We start from the raw sequence: 17,790 nt of genomic DNA on the forward strand, positions 1-17,790 counted from the left end.
GCCCACCACGTTGGCTGTTCTCTGCACGTGGAGAGTTAAAATAAATAAATAACTAAATACAATATCTTATGATTGCATTAAATTACACTATGTTCTAATAAATGTCTTATTTCACGTACTACACATGCTGACCTTCAACAGTCTGTCTGTGTTATAAGACGCAATCTACAATGCATCCACTAGGTAGAGCTACGCTCAAGGAAATGCCAACAGAACACTTCACTGCACTACACCCTGATTTCAATAGCGACAATCATACTGTATGTCAGTAAAATGTATTTCATAAAGCAGCGACACAGTTCACTTATTAACCAACAGCAACTTATAGCATTGACTCATGAACGTTGAACTCTTTTGATGCTGCTCTATTTCCGAGTTCAACTGCGAAACCGATCGCCTTAAGTTTGAACTCTGCGTTGTAAGCCTGTCTCTAGCAAGGAGCCATTTGGGGGTGGACATATTACCATAATGACCATACACAAGGTGCATCGGATTTTAAGGCGCGCTGTGAGCTTTTAAGAAAATGGAAGGCTTTTAGGTGCACCTTTTAGTGCGGAAAATACGGTATAAGAACATATTTGCAAAAATACGAGGGGTTTGGTCACTTTCTCTTTGAAGTGGGACAGTCAAGTCTTTGAAACTGTGGAGGAGTGTGTGGGTCATGAGTGTTCTCACCATCTTCCAGGTATGGTGAACCGCGAGGTTCTGGACCAGGTGGAGCGCGGTTACAGGATGCCGTGCCCTGCAGAGTGCCCGGAATCTATGCACGAGTTGATGATGACCTGCTGGAGGAAAGAACCCGAGGAGAGGCCCACCTTTGAGTATCTGCAGGGCTTCCTGGAGGATTACTTCACATCCACCGAGCCTCAGTACCAGCCCGGGGAGAACTTGTGAGGCAGTGTGTGCATGAAAAATGTAAAACCAGCCTCAATGGCGGAAACATTTCAGTCCAATCAGCAGCAACTTCCAGTTTTGTCCAAAGCGACTGCCACGGAGACCACAGTGTTTCAAAAGAGGAATCCAACCGTGCTCTCATACACGTCCTTTTTTTTTGTGCGTGCGTGTGTGTCACCCAGGAAGTGGGCCCTCTTTCCTGAGGTTGGTGACATTGACACATAAAAAACATTGCTGCAAAGTAGCACTGACCACCGTTATCTGTTGAACGCTGGCTTGTCGTCTTCCATTTTTTATTTTATTTTTTTAAATTCCGATCTTCAGACTGCCGTCAGTGGGAGGAGTTCAGTTGCAAACCTTTGGCTTTCTTGTACGTTTTATTTTTGACACCCTGCAACTGGAGGCAAGGTCTGTCTCAAATCAGTTGTGGCAAAACAAATGGCTACTGATAATAAACGTTCATCTCAGGATGGAGCGGAGCAGAATTTCGCAGCAAAAAAACATTTGTGCCAATGACATTTTTCTACTCCCATCCACGGTGCAAAGGTACGACAGTGACTTTTTTCTCATGGTTTAAACTGTACCAGTTTCAAGCATTTGAATTAAAAAACAGGTGATGCTTCATTAATGTTTCTCTAATTATTTTGGCCCCTTCTATTTTGTGTGCATTTCTAGCACAACCATACACTGGAATTAATTCAGATTCAGAAAACTTTATTTATCTTAATGGTACTCGTGCTCGCTTTCTAAGATTATCACTGATCACATGTTTCTGCTTCAGACTATCTTTTAGGAAGCCCTCCCAAGCACTTCATGCACGGCAAATGATTTGGTATTTTTAAAATAAATGCAAGTGTAAATATATTGAATGTTTATAATTTGTATATAAACACATATGTAATGTTCATAATTTATTTCATTTTAAAATAACCCTTTTTGCCTTGAGCGTCACACAATTGCATAAATTCTGGCCCACGCATAAAAGAAATGCCTGTAAAAAAAAAAAAAAAGAACTCATAATTATGTAGTTGCAGGAATGATGTACTATGACCAAAATGCATTTTAATATGGGAATGGAATCAAAATGTTGAAGGTAATACGATCTTAAACATACACACTAGCCGTAGACCTATATTTTCTTGTAATATTGCAACTTTTTTCCTCATATTACAATTTTATTCTTGGAATGTTAGGATTGTTCTTGTAACAGTATCTCTTGTGCAAGTTTATTCTATTTTTCTTTTGACTGTGACCACCCAATACTCCTTTTTATATAATCAACTTTAATCTTTTCAGTTCTGAATTCTGTAACGTCAAATGATGTATTTAGTATATAAAAACACTTTTGCGTTGCAGGTATGATTATTTACGCATGTATACAGCATCTATCAAACGTTTTGGTTGTTTTTGGACAAAGACAGGTCCACCAGCCCTACGTGTTTACATGTTGTTGATTATTTTTCACAATCATTCTTGTGATGCATGAGGAGGTGCATCGTCGTTCAGAGGTACGCATGATTGTTGTGGCACCGAAGATGCAGCATCCTAGTCCTGTGAACTCAATTTAGTTCTCTAGCATTGCCTCAATCGTGCTTTTATAAGTAAAATTTTTGAAATATACAGTACATGCACAAAAAGGGCAATATTGCAAGTATGCTGCCTTGTCAACAAGCCAAGGACAGTTCCTGTGGGCTTCAACTATGCAGTTTTTTTAAAAACATAAATTGGTGATACAGCTATGGTACATAATCTTTTCTACTGTATTCAATGGGAATTATGACATTATAGCTTTGTGATAAATCTTCCTGAATATTGTTCCAATTTTAGTAACTTGCTTGAATTAAAGATATATATAATACACATGTTTTTGCAGAGTGAATTGTTTTACGTGTGATTTCAGTTTATAGGATCCATATCATCTACTGATAGTAAAGCATAACGGCAAATTGAAGGACCGTATCATACAATCTACTCTATAATAATAAGAATAAACAAGCCGAAAAAAAGCCGATTTTGCGGGGCGCGGGGGTTATTCACATGATTTTACCGTCATATTCATGCCATTTACGGAGTATAAACAAGAGGTCGCCATTTGTGTACACGAGCGAGCTCAGAGGGAGTTTTTCTGTTTTTCCGTCACTGCACAAGATATGCTTCGTAAAAATCTGTGTTATTGCTAATGGGTTCCACATCACTGCGTTATTAGCAATATTTAAAAATAAATAAATAAACAGTGGTACAAAGTATGTCTCCGGCATTGAGCTTGTGTCACAATTTGGTAAATTTAATACTTTTCACATCTATATTAATTAGTCATTCTATCTGTGTGGATGTCATATGTAATTGATAACTCTGCACATTATGGCACAAGTGTCAATGATACATTTACATTTCGTTTCTAATGGCAAGAATTGATGTTGATCCCACTCGTAATGCAATAAAAGCAGCATTAAAAAAAACAATATTTCAAGTTAAAATTACAGATAATGTGCGCGGACAAAAATAGCCATGATGAACAACTTGAAAAATCGGGCTGTTCAAAAGGCACCCATATGCTCCTCGGGTTTTCTGAAATGTATTGCTTCTCTACCTGTCGCCGGGTCGCTGCGGATGCACGCAGGGATCGTTAAACTGGTGTACAGTACACGCTTTGGCCACACGATGTCGCCATATGACCAACAGGCGTCTAGCACCCGCCGAGCCTGTAGGCGGACCAGCGCGAGGCTGGGCAGCGGCAGGCAGCATCGTCCAAGCCGACATCAGATGCAGACAACAACAGTGTCAGATCGAGAGGGAGTCGCATTTGTGTTCTCCGCTGGCGATGGATGTCAATTAAAGGGTGGAAACAACAGCGTGCCGCAGTATACCTCTAAGTTTCAGCCCCATGAAGGAGCTCCGTCCCGGCTGAGTTCGGGAGATGGGAGTACTCAACATTGCAGACCAGGTACGCCGACGAGGGGCGCCGTCTATTTGCTGGCAAGCTCCACTGCGCATCACGGCGCCCATTCGAAAGATCGACTTGTTTTAAATTCCTCGGTTTATACGCATCCCACATATTAATCGGGTTGATGGCGGCGTTGTAGCTATCACGACGTTCATTTCTTTTTGGGTGGGGGCGGTATTTGAATTCCCCGTAATGATTCCGGATCTGCGCTTTAGCTTGCGGCTAACTAAATCCTTTCGACGAAACCAGCAAGAGAGACACTCAGGCCCGATGTAATGTAGGCCTCCATGAGGGATCTATCTATTTGCTGGGAATGTCGTCTTTTTGCGTTAGCCCCAATATCTCGTGTAAGTTTGCCTAAAATATTATGGCTGATGTAGGGGGTAGAAAATAAAGGCAAATCAATACATCACGGATCGATTAATCCGAGTTGAATGGAATGCGGTTTGCTGCAACGTTAGCGTATGGTTAGAATCGAATGTGAAACCTTAACAGTGTAGTCACTGTAGAATGCATGTACAATGAAATTAGGGTGCAACTTCACATGCGTCGCATTATTATAGACTCTGGGAAAAAAAGATTAAAATGAGAACTATTGTAAGTAAGGCTTAATGCAGTGGAAATAGCCAAGAGGCGTCTTTGACCATCCCGCCCCATGTTCCTCCTTATGATTGTGACTGTGCTGTATTTGTGTGTTTCAGCCTCCTCTGGTCCAGGCCATCTTCAACCGTAATGCTGACGAAGTACAACTATTATTGCACAAAAAGGAGGATGTCAATGCACTGGTAGGTGTGCACAGGGCTTGTTGTTCAACACAATTATGATCATGAAGGCCATGGAACGGGATTTTAATTCTTTTTCTCATTGATCAGGACCAAGAGCGCCGTACGCCTCTTCATGCCGCTGCATGCATGGGTGATGTTCATATCATGGACCTCCTCATTGAATCAGGTTAGACATGTGCTTTGGTTTACTACACTGCATCAACAAGTGAAAATACACATTACACATAGAGTGACCAAATACTTTTTGTATTTGGTCCCCCCACCCCCGCCTACATGCTTTCAATACATCTCAGCCCAGTCCATCCTGTGTGAACTTTGCTAACAAATGACAGTCGGCGATTAGCACCGAGACACTTGACGATTAACCGTCGCACGCATACCAGCTCGCCACACAGGAAAAAACTGTAACCCCTGCCGTTATCGGAAAACATTTGAGGCACCACAGCAACGATACTGTTTTATCTTCTCGCACCACCTTACCTCTCTGAGCTCATCCGCCCCTACACACCTGCCCGGCGCCTCGGGTCTGTGGATCAGACATTATTAGAAGTGCTTTCTACCGCCTTAATTACCGATTTGTCTTACTGTTTATTGTGTATGTTAAATTGCTCCATGTACAGCACTTATTGTATATGTTAAATCGCTCCATGTACAGCACTTTGTATGCAGCGATGGCTGTTTGAAAGTGCTATATAAATACTGTTGACTTGACTTGACTTGTTGACTTCTTTTGAGCCGCAAACTGTCAAATTCTACTCGGCCTCAATGTAATGGATACCTTTGTACCCTCAGGTGCCAATGTGAACGCGAAAGACCATGTATGGCTCACCCCCTTGCACAGGGCAGCTGCTTCCAGGAACGAAGTAAGTAACATGCTTCTCTTTTTGTTTTTTTTTAACATCAAAATGTGTATTATCAACTTCCAACTTTCATCATTTGATACCTGTGCAATTTCTCTGCTGATGTAATGTGTTATTAGTATTTACAGCGGTGAGAATAACTTATTAGACCCATGATGTAAACCACAGTTGCTCCAAATTAACTTAAGTAATGAACATTTTTTTGGTTTTCCTTTGCTCAAGTTAACCCACCGTTATATAGGAGTTCTTTAACCAAAATGATATTTGCAATGCTTACATAGAACTATTGTTGCTATCTATTGTTTTAAATGTGCTGTTTTACCAAAAAAGAAAAACAAAGTCAAATATATAACTATCTCATGATGATAGCAAGGGCTATTCAAAAGGTTACTGGTTGGCTGTTCTGCTCAAAGTCTGACTTCTCAGAGAAGTCTAGTCAGCTGTCCCGAATATTTGGTTAGAAAAGGTCCATTAAGTTTGAAATTCCTCATTTCAACGTCAAGAGCTTGCAGGAATTTAAAGACTCTGCATTAAAGTACTTCATGATGCGGGTCTCTGGATCACAGTTGATCGAACACGTTGACAAAATTTGGAATTTTCTTTGAGCGCACTCCCAACGCACCATACGATGATTCCTCGCGATAATCTTTCCAAGACAACCAATTATTGTGCATATTTGAGCTCACCGATGACCGTAGTGTGACACGTGTAGATTTTCTTGTAGTAGTTGTAGATGGTCAACTACAGTAAACTAAAACACTTCTAATTGTTTCCACAAAGCATATGCCTGCTGCTTTGTTTTATTTTTGTGCGTGACTGCCATTTTTGTGTTAACATAACCTTTTTTCATTGGTTTAAACTGATTTCAATAATGATCGCAATTTATGTTTGCCCATGTGTAAAAGTTTCCATTTGAATGTTAGAATTAAGTTGTGTGACTCGTATGATAATGGCAGCAAGAACACTTGCATGTTCAGGAAGGAGAAAATTATAGAGAGACAACGAAAACTGCTAACTCAAGGAAATACACCCAAGTGGAAACAGCACAAAGTGCCCTTTGTGTCGACAGAGGGCAGTGGGTCTGCTGCTGAGGCGCGGTGCTGATGCCAACGCCCGAGACAAGTTCTGGCAAACGGCGCTGCACGTGGCGGCCGCCAACCGGGCCACGCGATGCGCCGAGGCCTTGCTGAGCCAGCTGAGCAACCTGAACATGGCGGATCGCACCGGCAGAACTGCACTGCACCATGCCGCTCAGAGTGGATTCCAGGAGGTGAGGCACACTTACAGACAGCTGGACACAATAAATGCTCCTCCAAACGACGAAGCACAAATACGTATGGAATTTCTGCTAGATGGTGAAGCTGCTGTTGAATAAGGGAGCCAACCTGAGTGCCATCGATAAGAAGGAGCGACAGCCCATCCACTCTGCTTCTTACTTGGGTAACTCACAAAAATCTTGCATCTTTGTGCTGTCGTGTCAACCAACTCACTTTTGTTTCATTTGTTTGTCGGGCGTCATCACTCAGCGTATAGGCGAATAAACAACAAGGATCTTTCCTATTTTGAGTTTTGCCTTGTTCCATACCTAATACAGTGCACTCCGCTTAATAGAACACCGGTTAATAGAGTAATCCGCTTAATAGAGCAAAAGGCTCTGGAACCGATTTGCCTAATGCAATTTCCTATAAAGATACTCCACTTAGTAGAACAGATCTCCGCTTAATAGAACAGGCCGTATGCAATGAACATTGTAAACTAGTGGTTTTCGAAGTGTAGCTATCGCGATACTGTACCACTATCGCGAGAAAACGCGGTAGTTCTAGCCGTATACAGTAACAGGTAGCACGCGTCACTCCACACATAGACACACGCACGTCACAATGGCTTCAACTTCATTCAAGAGACGAGAGAGAGACGAAGTGTAGCTATCGCGATACTGTACCACTATCGCGAGAAAACGTGGTAGTTCTAGCCGTATACAGTTACAGGTAGCACGCGTCACTCCACACATAGACACACGCACGTCACAATGGCTTCAACTTCATTCAAGAGACGAGGGCTATCACCTGCGGATAAGAAGGACATACTCGGACGATACGATGCATTGCCGGATTCTCAGAAGGTACGCCCGCGGTTTCCAGGACTTCCCTCTTATCTAGCGCATTGAGGGGGAAGTCAACCGCAAAATTACGGACTTCTGTTTCCAGACAAAAGTAACGAAATTTTTCTCGTGATTTGAGATGTTTGACTGAAGTTGATTAAAGTTGTTGTTTTGTTGTTTGATTAAAGATATGGACTTCCACAGTCGAAATATCTCTTCTAACTCGTCAGCAGGGGTTTTTCTGCGTGCATAACTTGGTCGTCGACGTGTCTGAAGGTGTACCTAATGAAGTGTCTCCGGTTAATAGAAACCCCGCTTAGTAGAACAGAAGCGCTTCGGCCCAATGGTGTTCTATTAAGCGGAGTGCACTGTAAAAGAATTCCACAACAGGTCACAGGGTTCCCACGGGTCCTTAAAGTTCATAAAAATAGATTTAAAAATAAGTTCTAGTTATATTCTTAATTGTCCTTAATTTTCAGAGAAAGCTTCTGAAATCAATAAAAGATCCTTTGAAAAATCTTTTTATTTGAAAATAAATTGAAGTTTTATGTGTTCTCAATTTAAAATTTTCTTTGTGTACTTTATTTGAGAATGAATTCAATTTTTTTCATTTTCCTACCTGTATTACAGGTACAGGTACTGTATTACATGATTGCCCCTAAAAATAAAGGTGTGTCCTTCCTTTGGCAGCAATGATTTGAACACCAGCTCAGTGATATGTGGCTTTCTGTTCAACCTGCATATTGCTGAGCGGGCATTAAATCCACCGCTGAATGGAGAAAAGTCCTTAAAAAGTGCTAAATTAGCCCTCAAAAGTCCTTAAAAGGTCCATGAATAAAAAGCAAGTGGAAGAGTGGGAACCCTGTAGGGCAGTACAGTATGCCCCTTATTCCTCCTGACACATGTCTTATTACCTGTATGTGTCCCTAACTTTACAAACATTTTGGCAGTATTACAAAGCTGGGTTTATGTACACCAATCTTTAACATCGTCACTTTTTTTTAATGTGAGACACCCCACACATGCCGAGGAAGCAATCAGCATGTGTGTGCTTAATGCGTTTAGTGTGTTTTGAATTCAGGATGGCCAATACAGCATACAACAGTTACACAATTGTATTTTTATCGATAACTGCGAATCTCCTTTCCAAACCAAATGATTGTTGTAGTAATAAGACTGATCCGTGACAGGCAGTTTAGTAGCGCAGCATCCAGACTGGCAGAAAATACAAAGAAAAGCAGCAGCAGTAGTTGTCATAGAAGAAGCTAGGTTAACTGTTAGCTTATCAGATAACTTTAATGCTGTTGCTAATTCTTTATCTTTTTTATTCCAACATGACTAGTGACTGGCAATAGCGAAAGATTAAATTAGCTTAATAATTGGCTATCATTCTGTTTCACGTCTCAATCAGCTCATCTGAACTCTGTTGACAGCATACACAGATTTGTGATCGTGAGTAATGAAAATTTATTTCTGAGCCAATTAGGGAGGGAAAATCACGAATGGATCAGGATTATCTTTGAAAGGCATTTTTTCTAATGTTTACAAATAACGGTTATGATTGGGCTTTTTCTGACTTTGAATGGAAGGGTGGGATTGATGATTAATAGCGTACACTGCTTAACGGAGTGCTCTTGATGTTCATGTGATGCGATGTAGGCCATGTGGAAGTTGTGAAGCTGCTGGTGTCGCGTGGGGCAGACAAGAGCAGCAAGGAAAAGCAGGGCTACACGCCTCTTCATGCTGCCGCCGCGAGTGGCTACATTGAAATTGTAAAATACCTGCTGAGGATGGGGGCAGAGGTAAGACAACTGACAGTGTTTTTAAAGAAAATGTTGGTGTGTTTTTCTTTCTATTTCAATTTGAGTCTTTGAGAAAAAAAAAAAACAATGGGCACATTGTGGAAATTTTAACCCCTTCTCAAGATTGACGAGCCCAACGCATTTGGGAACACGGCGCTCCACATGGCGTGCTATATGGGGCAGGAGGCGGTGGCCACCGAGTTGGTCAACCACGGGGCCAATGTGAATCAGCCCAACAGGTGTGGCTACACACCTCTGCACCTGGCCGCTGTCTCCACTAATGGCGCCCTCTGTCTGGAGTTGTTGGTCAACAACGGGGCAGATGTCAACCAGCAAGTCAGTATTCTTCATTCATTTATTTATTTTAAGTCCTCGTAGTAGGAGCTTCATCGGTGGGCGGTTACTCTGTAACCAACTTGGATCTGGTAACTTTTTAACAACTTTCGTCTGGCCCAGCTGCCTACTTTATATGTAAATCAGAAAATCTTATTACAGGATTGTGTTGATAGACACCATAGGTGTAGGAACTAAACTTGCCCTTGTTCTTTCTCTGCAACAGAGCAAAGAAGGGAAGAGTCCCCTGCACATGGCAGCCATTCATGGACGTTTCACCCGCTCTCAGATCCTCATCCAGAATGGTAGGTTTGGTTCAGAAAGAAGGCTATTTTCACATACATCATCAAAAAGAGTTGTGTACCTTTTTGTATCTACTCCAAGCGAAGCATGATCTTTTTATCTACTGAAATGTTTGTGTAAAACGTCACTAGAATACCAACTACCAATCACTCAAAAGTCAGTAAAATCCTCATATGCATCAACACTAAGTCATCTGCTGTCGTAGATCCACACCTTCTGTATGTCTTGCCTTTTTTTTCGGGAAAGATATGTGGATTGCTCATGAAGAAATTAGGGAAACCCTCGAGCAATGTGAACAAAAGTAGTGGGCTGGAGGGGCAAACCCTTATTCTGCACATTGTGTCATAGGTTCCTCATTCATATATGTGTGCAATTCATTGTATCCCAACAGGTGGCGAAATCGATTGTGTGGATAGATATGGCAATACTCCTCTCCATGTCGCTGCTAAGTTTGGCCACGAACTGCTGATCAGCACTCTCATGACCAACGGAGCAGACACGGCCAGGTAGCCACCAGCGACACCATCACATAATACGCAGAGCAAAGCCTTCACAAACATGAAGAACCTAATTGTAGCTGTCAAATGACAACCATGTAAATCACTTAATAGTTTAACAAAAAACATTTTAATTGGACTTTTTGGTAATGTAATTTCCATATGAGTACTTATGTGTGGTTGTAATTATGGTTTTGAATGATAAACAGCTTCCTATTATGGTCTTTCTCAGCTTGTGTCAGGTGATGGCAAGGTAAAACAGAACTTTTAAACGAAGCTGGCAATGTCATTGAAGCACCGATATTTAACACTGAACTTGGCATATTTCCGAGTTTAATGCAGCCCTGGGCAAAGTGAGGCTTAGATGCCACATTGAGCCTACAGTCTTTGTACAGCTTTAACCTTTAAGTATGCAAGGTTTGTACTTTAATGTGTGGGCGGGACCACGAGCAACGACGAAGCAATGTTTAGCTTTTTTTTTTTGTTTTGTTTTGTTTTTTGCAACCCCTTTAACTCATTCACTCCCAATGACGTTTTTAAACGTCTTTTCAGACTTAGTCCAGAATTGGCTGGTACTGAATGAGTTAACAAAGGTCTCAAAAAAGCGACTTGTTACGATGCCCACAGTGATCCTCATGTTAGAGATGTTCTCTTTTCCGCCATAGTGGAGAGGGACGATTTGGCCTTGAAAAACATTATGAATGGATAGAGGAGTTAATTGTTGGTGCTCAGAATTTCAGCAAAATTAACTATGCACATAGATACATATTTTTATCCATTCATTATCTGATACTTCATATGTTTAATGGGTGTACTGTATATGCAAAATAATTACAACAGCTTCTGATCAGGCATGTGTGGATTTTAGATTCTGACATGATGATAACCGTGAGCAGAAATATCGCAGTATCACGGTATAATAGGGGTGTTCACACAGCACACATTTGCTCCGGCGCTGCACCGATGTATTTTGTTGCGATATATTTTGCACCGCAGCAAATTGTGTGGAGCGTTCGCACGTACAAAGCCGCTGAGCGTGTCAGCACCGGCACAGCGTCGGTGCAGCCCCACTTGCGTTCACACGGCAGTTTCTGCTGCGGAGCAAAACGACAGAAAACAAATGAGCTGTCGTGTTGGTTCTTTTTAAAACGTAAACACAACTCAAGCGACTACTGGACAGGCACGTCCTTCTCCTACTCGGTCTCTGTGCCTTCTGCTCGAGAGTGACCGCCCCCGAAAACGTAAATCAACGATGACTTCAATGACACTCAGAAAAGCAAACATGTAATGCGCCAAACAGAAAATCAAGAGAGGAAATCACAAAATAAATTATATGGGGGGCCCGGGGGTTGTGAACACACAACAAAGGAACAAACTACACAAACAACTCAGAGACAGTCCAGTCTCCTACAAACGGAAAGATGTTACCAGCCAAGTCTTGTGTCGTTATTAAACAAACGCATGATGGAAGTCCGACAGAGCACAAAAGCAACGCATTCTCGCCGTATGTAAACTCTTCACAAGCATTTGCTCTGGAGCAAATTTAACCCAGTTGCGTTCACACGTGCAAATTTACACCGGTGCTGCTTCGCAAACGAGCATTTGCTCTGGAGCAAATTTTTAAACCACCTCCCCGAGGTGGGTCAAATTTGGTCCGGTGTAAACTGTTTTCCGGGGCTACGCCGGAGCTAATTTGCACGTGTGAACGCTCTACTGGGGCAGCCCCGACGTAGCATCGGACCAAATCTTGCCGTGTGAACACCCCTTATAATCACAGCTCCAAAATTGCCTTTTTGGAAATATTTGGGCCAATAAGAACAGTATTTTTATTTTTCGTTCAACACAATCGATTTTAATTTTCAAACATTTTAGCATCTTTGTATGTTAAGAAATGTATATCATGTGATTTTTTTTTTTAATTATCATTCTTCTGTTTCAAATCTTATTAGCAAGGCACACACATTACTGGTGAGCTGCTATAACAGAGCCGTGCACTACTCTCTTGCAGACACGGGGACGTATTTTATTGCAAAGGCATCCTGTCTCTTTCGTCTATCCTCCGTCCACCCCCCCCTCTTCCCTTCATCTAACCCCCCGTGCCCCCTTCTTTGCAGTAGCTATTTGCAGATAAGGTGTGGGGATAAATTGGAGGTAATTAACTTCAAAGGGACCGCAAGTTTACTCAACTCTGGAAGCAGCCCGTCATATTGTGCGCTGCTTACACTTCCCTTCAAAAAAGAAAAGAGCATCTTATTACTGGTGACAGGCAGTATTTGCGGTTATTGAAACCATGACTTTTTAAAACCACGGTAAATCGTCAAACCGGTTATTGTCCCAATTTTGTATTTCCCGATTGCAAGAAAATATTCCATATCTGCAGATGTAGCAGCTTATTAAGGTTGCCATGTTGTCATGGCCTTCGATAAGCATTCCAGTTTCTGAGATGAACCGTTTTGAAACTTAATTGCCCACGTGTGGTCTAATGGCTGATTTAGCCTTTGGACTGAGTCTGGGCCTTGAGTCTGTGGCTGACTGCAAAACAACATTACTGGGCTCCCAATGCTGCACTGTGTTTGGCATTTCATGTTAGATTGTTTTTAGGGACAGCAGCGATATGTTACAATGGCAGTTTTTCTGTTCTTGTGTGCTTTTCCAGACGTGGGATCCATGGAATGTTCGCCTTGCACTTAGCTGTGCTTTACGGGTTTTCAGACTGTTGTCGCAAGTTACTCTCCTCAGGTTTGTGATGGGGGGGGGGCATACACTTAAACCACTCTTGCCGTGTGTATTTTAGAGTCAACTCATGAATCCGCCCTCCTCACAGGTCAGCTGTACAGCATCGTCTCCTCCATGAGTAAGGAACACGTGCTGTCGGCAGGGTTTGACATTAACACCCCTGACAACTTTGGGAGGACCTGTCTACACGCTGCTGCCTCTGGAGGGTAAGTAAGTGGAGTCGCCTAAATATGGGGGTAACCATTTTGTTCAATTAGAAGGGCCAACGTGTCCATTTGCTCGAATAATGACTCTGGCGCCTGGTCAAGGTTTAACAATTATAATATTAGTCCTTCAATAAGATTTAGCAAAAGCTAAAAACGAATGATCTCAAAAGTGGACTCAAGCAGCCGGTTCAGCTCCTGGAAAAGGCTGCAGATCTTTGTATTCCCCGCCTTTTTTCCCTCCTGATCTTATTGACTTTGTGAGCATGCCCCAAGGTGACGGTATCACTTTCTGTATGCATGAGGTGCGAATAGTTTGTCTTCTTTGATCTATGCTCCTGCAACCAAGCACATCCTGTCGAGAAACAGATGGTCTGACCCCCACGATCTTTTTATGACCTGCGCAATCGCAACCTTTACAACCTTCCTCAACAAATGGAATGTTCCATGGAATGACCAATAAAACCTTAACTATACCTGACTTCTAAAGGCCAACACACACTATTCATGCAAGCTCCACTGCAATACATTGATCAGCAATATACTGTTCAGCTGCACCCACTAAAAAAAATGGTCCCATTATAAGCCACATACCGAATATTAGACGTGAACAAATGCGCAAGTGTTGAAACTACAGTGAACGAACAGTTAATGACAAACCGCTTAATGAAGTATTGTGAATATCACCACATTCTCGCAGTCTCTGCCACTATTTTTAGTGGCAAACACAAAAGAGATAAATGCTATTCAAGCCAAATTAATGGACTTGATGCAGTGTGGCATGCTTTCATCTTAAGACTGCAGAAATTGTATAGTACTAGAACTGGCTTCATTAAAAGGCTATGAAAAAAAATGTGATTCCATACGACACTTTTCGGAGCTTAATTTTTGCTTTTGTTCCAACATCTGGAGCACTCTGTTTCAACTGGACTATTTTTTTTCTTCTTCTTTACATCAGACCATCTCTGTTGTTCTTGGTTTTCCCCTTTGTGAAAGCATACATACTTAATATCCACGGTTGTGTGTCTTTCCAGAAATGTTGAATGTCTGAACTTGCTCTTAAGTAGTGGCACGGACTTGAACAGGAGGGACCTAATGGGAAGGTGAGCGTTTCCACTGGACTTCATTCGGCAACTTCAGTGAATGTGTACAAAAATGTCTATGCAACTGTGTTGTCTTGTACCTGTTTAATAGGAATACATGGCCCATGTTTTGCTTTCTTGCTACTAGGACACCATTACACTATGCGGCTGCTAATGGGAGGTATCAGTGCACTGTGACCCTGGTGAGCGCTGGTGCTGAGATCAATGAGCCTGACCAAACAGGCTGCACCCCACTGCACTACTCTGCAGCCTCGCAAGCCTTCAGCAGGTGAGACACAGCAACAATCAACCAGGGCAAACAAGCTCTAATCAATTGCTGTATCTCATGGAATTTTGACAGTCATGGAATGTTAAAGGTGTGAGGGGTGGATGAAAACGATCTGGTAACAAAGTACTACGACATGGAAATAATGGCCAGTTGTCCCCTCCACCGCACCGACTCAGTTTCACGCGGCTGGACTCGCGATTAGCCTTTTTCTGTTAGAAAAGGGAGATACTGTGAAGTCCTATTCCCAGTGCAGGGGTTCCTCAATGTTTCAAAATTACGAATGCCGTGCAATAAACTAGTTTGCACGGTGATATAAGAATGGTGTCATGCAGCAAAAGAAGCCACACTCAATTACCGTACTTGTGATTTAAATGAGAAATTACATTTACAAATACTTTGTAAATGACTCCCTTAAGCTTCCTACAGTAAAGAAAGTTTTCCAAAATTTCAATATCATTAAAATGTTAATATTTTACTTAGAACCGATCATCTTTGTGGAAAGTGGTCACCGTTGTGAGATGCCAGTAGAGAACTTAAGAAACAAATCTCCTTTAATTCCTTTAAAAACATTTTTTTTCAGAGGTGATGGACATTTTTATGGAAATCATCAGCATGATGAAGAAGAGGTGAAGGAGTCATACTTGTGAGTTTGTACTGCTGACATCTGCTCCACTACATTTGCCTTTTGTTGGTCACACCATGACTGAACATCCACGTGTCTTTCCTATTTACAAACAGTTGCTTGGAGCATCTTCTGGATAATGGTGCTGATCCCTCGATGGTCAACGCTAAGGGTTACAGCGCTGTCCACTATGCAGCTTATCATGGCAACACACAGAACCTGGAACTGGTAAGTGCAAATTGTTTATTTAGTTGAAGCTCGACTACATTAAATAGGACTAACCTTTTGAGTGGGAAAGTTTCACACAAGTCTGAAATTCTCATTAGAAGGTGAGCTTAGTTCAGCACGCATTTAACTCATCCACTCCCAAAGACGTTTTTAAACGTCTTTTCAGACTTGGTCCAGAATTGGCTGCTACTGAATGAGTTAAGTACTCATTCCCCCAACCCCTCCCCAAAAAGCCAAATGACTTGTAGGTCGACTAGTATTTCTGTACTATTGTATTTGAGTTTTTTAGGTCCTCCAGATAAGATAAGATATCCTTTATTCGTCCCACAATGGGGAAATTTACAGCCTCCAGCAGCAAGAATGTATGTGGAAAGAAGAAAGGAGAAAGAGAACAAATAAATTTAAAAAATAAATAAATAAATAAAAATCTATATGTATATGGTTTGGTTTGTTTGTTTATTGAACGTAAAACATATACAGTAATAATTTGACAGAAAATAAGGTAGATAAAAAAGTAAAAGAAAGAAATCAGTCTTCATTCAACACAGTTATTATGTTCAAGGGAGTAGTATATGTATATGATGAATATGATCAGAGGAGGTGGTAAATGTTGCTTACCGTTTCACACAAAATGTGTTCACGCAAGTTTGAATGTGTGTGCTAGCTTCTGGAGATGTCTTTTAATGCACTTGGCGACATAGAGAGCAGCATTCCTGTTAGCCCCCTGCATCTTGCTGTGAGTATCTTTTCAATATTTGGGTCGTGGCTTCTGGCGCAAGAATATAAACAACTATTCTTGCCTTCTACCTTCCGTGCAGGCTGACAGGGGACACTGGCAGGCGCTGCGTGTGCTGACTGAGACGGCTGCCTATGTGGATATGCAAGATGCTGCTGGCCGCTCTGTGCTCTACCTGGCTGCCCAGAAAGGCTACGCCCACTGCGTGGAGGTGCTCTTGGCCCAGGGAGCATCATGTCTCCTTAACGACAACCGCCTCATTTGGACCCCGATTCATGTTGCAGGTATGCAAGTTCGCTGTGAGTTGTAGTTAACTTTGGGAGCAGATGTTATCATATCACTGTCCCAGAATTTCAGCCAAATAATCACTGCCGGACATAGAAAGCCTGCATACGGCAATAAAAAAAACATTGACAAATTGTTATTTGTACAACTAAGCCGTTGCGCCGCAGCACAGTACGCAGAATAACTTCAAAATAAAAGCGCTTCAAGGCATTGATAATAGATTAACTCATTCACTCCCAAAGACGTTTTTAAACAAGTCTTTTCGGACTTTGTCTAGAATTGGCTGGTACTGAATGAGTTAATAATAGATGGAGACATCTGTTATTTGCTGACTGTTTATTTTGTTTTCAACTCATTTGGTGTCGGATGAAAAAGATCCGTTTTATTCATTTTCGAAACATTGAAAGATCATAAATCTACAAAATAATACAGATGTGCAACTATCTTGCCAAGTACAGCATAATGGATTCGTTTTACAGGACACAATGTTGTTTTGTAATTATTATTTTAATTATTAGTGGTTTGTTAGTGATGCTAACAGGGCTGCAGACACATACACATGCGCTCAGCTCCCCAACAGGCAGCAGCTGAGCGGTGGGTTTGACTTCATAGATTTGGGGGGGCAATTTGCAAAATACTCCCTTGCCGTATGTAAAGAAGACTCCTCGCTAAACAGCATCGTCAAAGCGATCAGAGAGTGACCGACAGGTTCATGACAGGTTTGACATGTCCAAAGATCGCCACTTGAAATAGATGTTAAAGGAGTGTTAATTCTTTGGTGAAAGGCAAGCTTGTTTCCCCACTGGTTGCTTTAAACGAGGTCATAAATCAGTAGTGTCATTTCTAGATTGGAGAAGTCACGCACGTACCCAACAACTGCGTAGCTGCATGGACTCCTAAATTTCTGTCTCTGCGCGGCCCGGAACCGGGCTTTGATGGTCATTGCTTTACGTGCTGACACTTTTATTTATTCAATTGGATACTTTAATCTTCCCAACCACGCAGAGCCGCAACATAAGGCCACATGCAGCTCCGGAGCCGCGGGTTTCCAAACCCTGTTTTAGATACTGCTGAATGGGAATAACCCACA

The 17,790-nt window shown here is 41.9% G+C and overlaps 2 protein-coding genes across 10 annotated transcripts in view; both read left to right on the forward strand.

Moving 5' to 3' along the window:
• src (v-src avian sarcoma (Schmidt-Ruppin A-2) viral oncogene homolog) overlaps window positions 1–2,756 on the forward strand; it is a 33,234-nt gene extending 30,478 nt beyond the window's left edge. For all 9 annotated transcript variants that reach the window (XM_052059472.1, XM_052059464.1, XM_052059467.1 and 6 more), the window contains one exon: window positions 686–2,756. In XM_052059472.1, coding sequence (XP_051915432.1) covers window positions 686–894 — 209 coding nt within the window. In that variant the 3' untranslated portion in view covers window positions 895–2,756. The remainder of the gene's footprint in view (window positions 1–685) is intronic.
• Window positions 2,757–3,594: 838 nt separating this feature from the next.
• ankrd52a (ankyrin repeat domain 52a) overlaps window positions 3,595–17,790 on the forward strand; it is a 29,520-nt gene continuing 15,324 nt past the window's right edge. Inside the window, exons 1-18 of the mRNA XM_052059405.1 lie at window positions 3,595–3,838; window positions 4,540–4,623; window positions 4,711–4,789; window positions 5,416–5,486; window positions 6,553–6,753; window positions 6,836–6,923; window positions 9,244–9,386; window positions 9,510–9,722; window positions 9,946–10,024; window positions 10,414–10,528; window positions 13,176–13,258; window positions 13,344–13,461; window positions 14,493–14,561; window positions 14,689–14,829; window positions 15,410–15,472; window positions 15,568–15,679; window positions 16,344–16,415; window positions 16,498–16,699. Coding sequence (XP_051915365.1) covers window positions 3,812–3,838; window positions 4,540–4,623; window positions 4,711–4,789; window positions 5,416–5,486; window positions 6,553–6,753; window positions 6,836–6,923; window positions 9,244–9,386; window positions 9,510–9,722; window positions 9,946–10,024; window positions 10,414–10,528; window positions 13,176–13,258; window positions 13,344–13,461; window positions 14,493–14,561; window positions 14,689–14,829; window positions 15,410–15,472; window positions 15,568–15,679; window positions 16,344–16,415; window positions 16,498–16,699 — 1,960 coding nt within the window. The 5' untranslated portion in view covers window positions 3,595–3,811. The remainder of the gene's footprint in view (window positions 3,839–4,539; window positions 4,624–4,710; window positions 4,790–5,415; window positions 5,487–6,552; window positions 6,754–6,835; window positions 6,924–9,243; window positions 9,387–9,509; window positions 9,723–9,945; window positions 10,025–10,413; window positions 10,529–13,175; window positions 13,259–13,343; window positions 13,462–14,492; window positions 14,562–14,688; window positions 14,830–15,409; window positions 15,473–15,567; window positions 15,680–16,343; window positions 16,416–16,497; window positions 16,700–17,790) is intronic.

The sequence above is a fragment of the Hippocampus zosterae genome, chromosome 2 (assembly GCF_025434085.1).
Source record: "Hippocampus zosterae strain Florida chromosome 2, ASM2543408v3, whole genome shotgun sequence".
Taxonomy (NCBI): domain Eukaryota; kingdom Metazoa; phylum Chordata; class Actinopteri; order Syngnathiformes; family Syngnathidae; genus Hippocampus; species Hippocampus zosterae.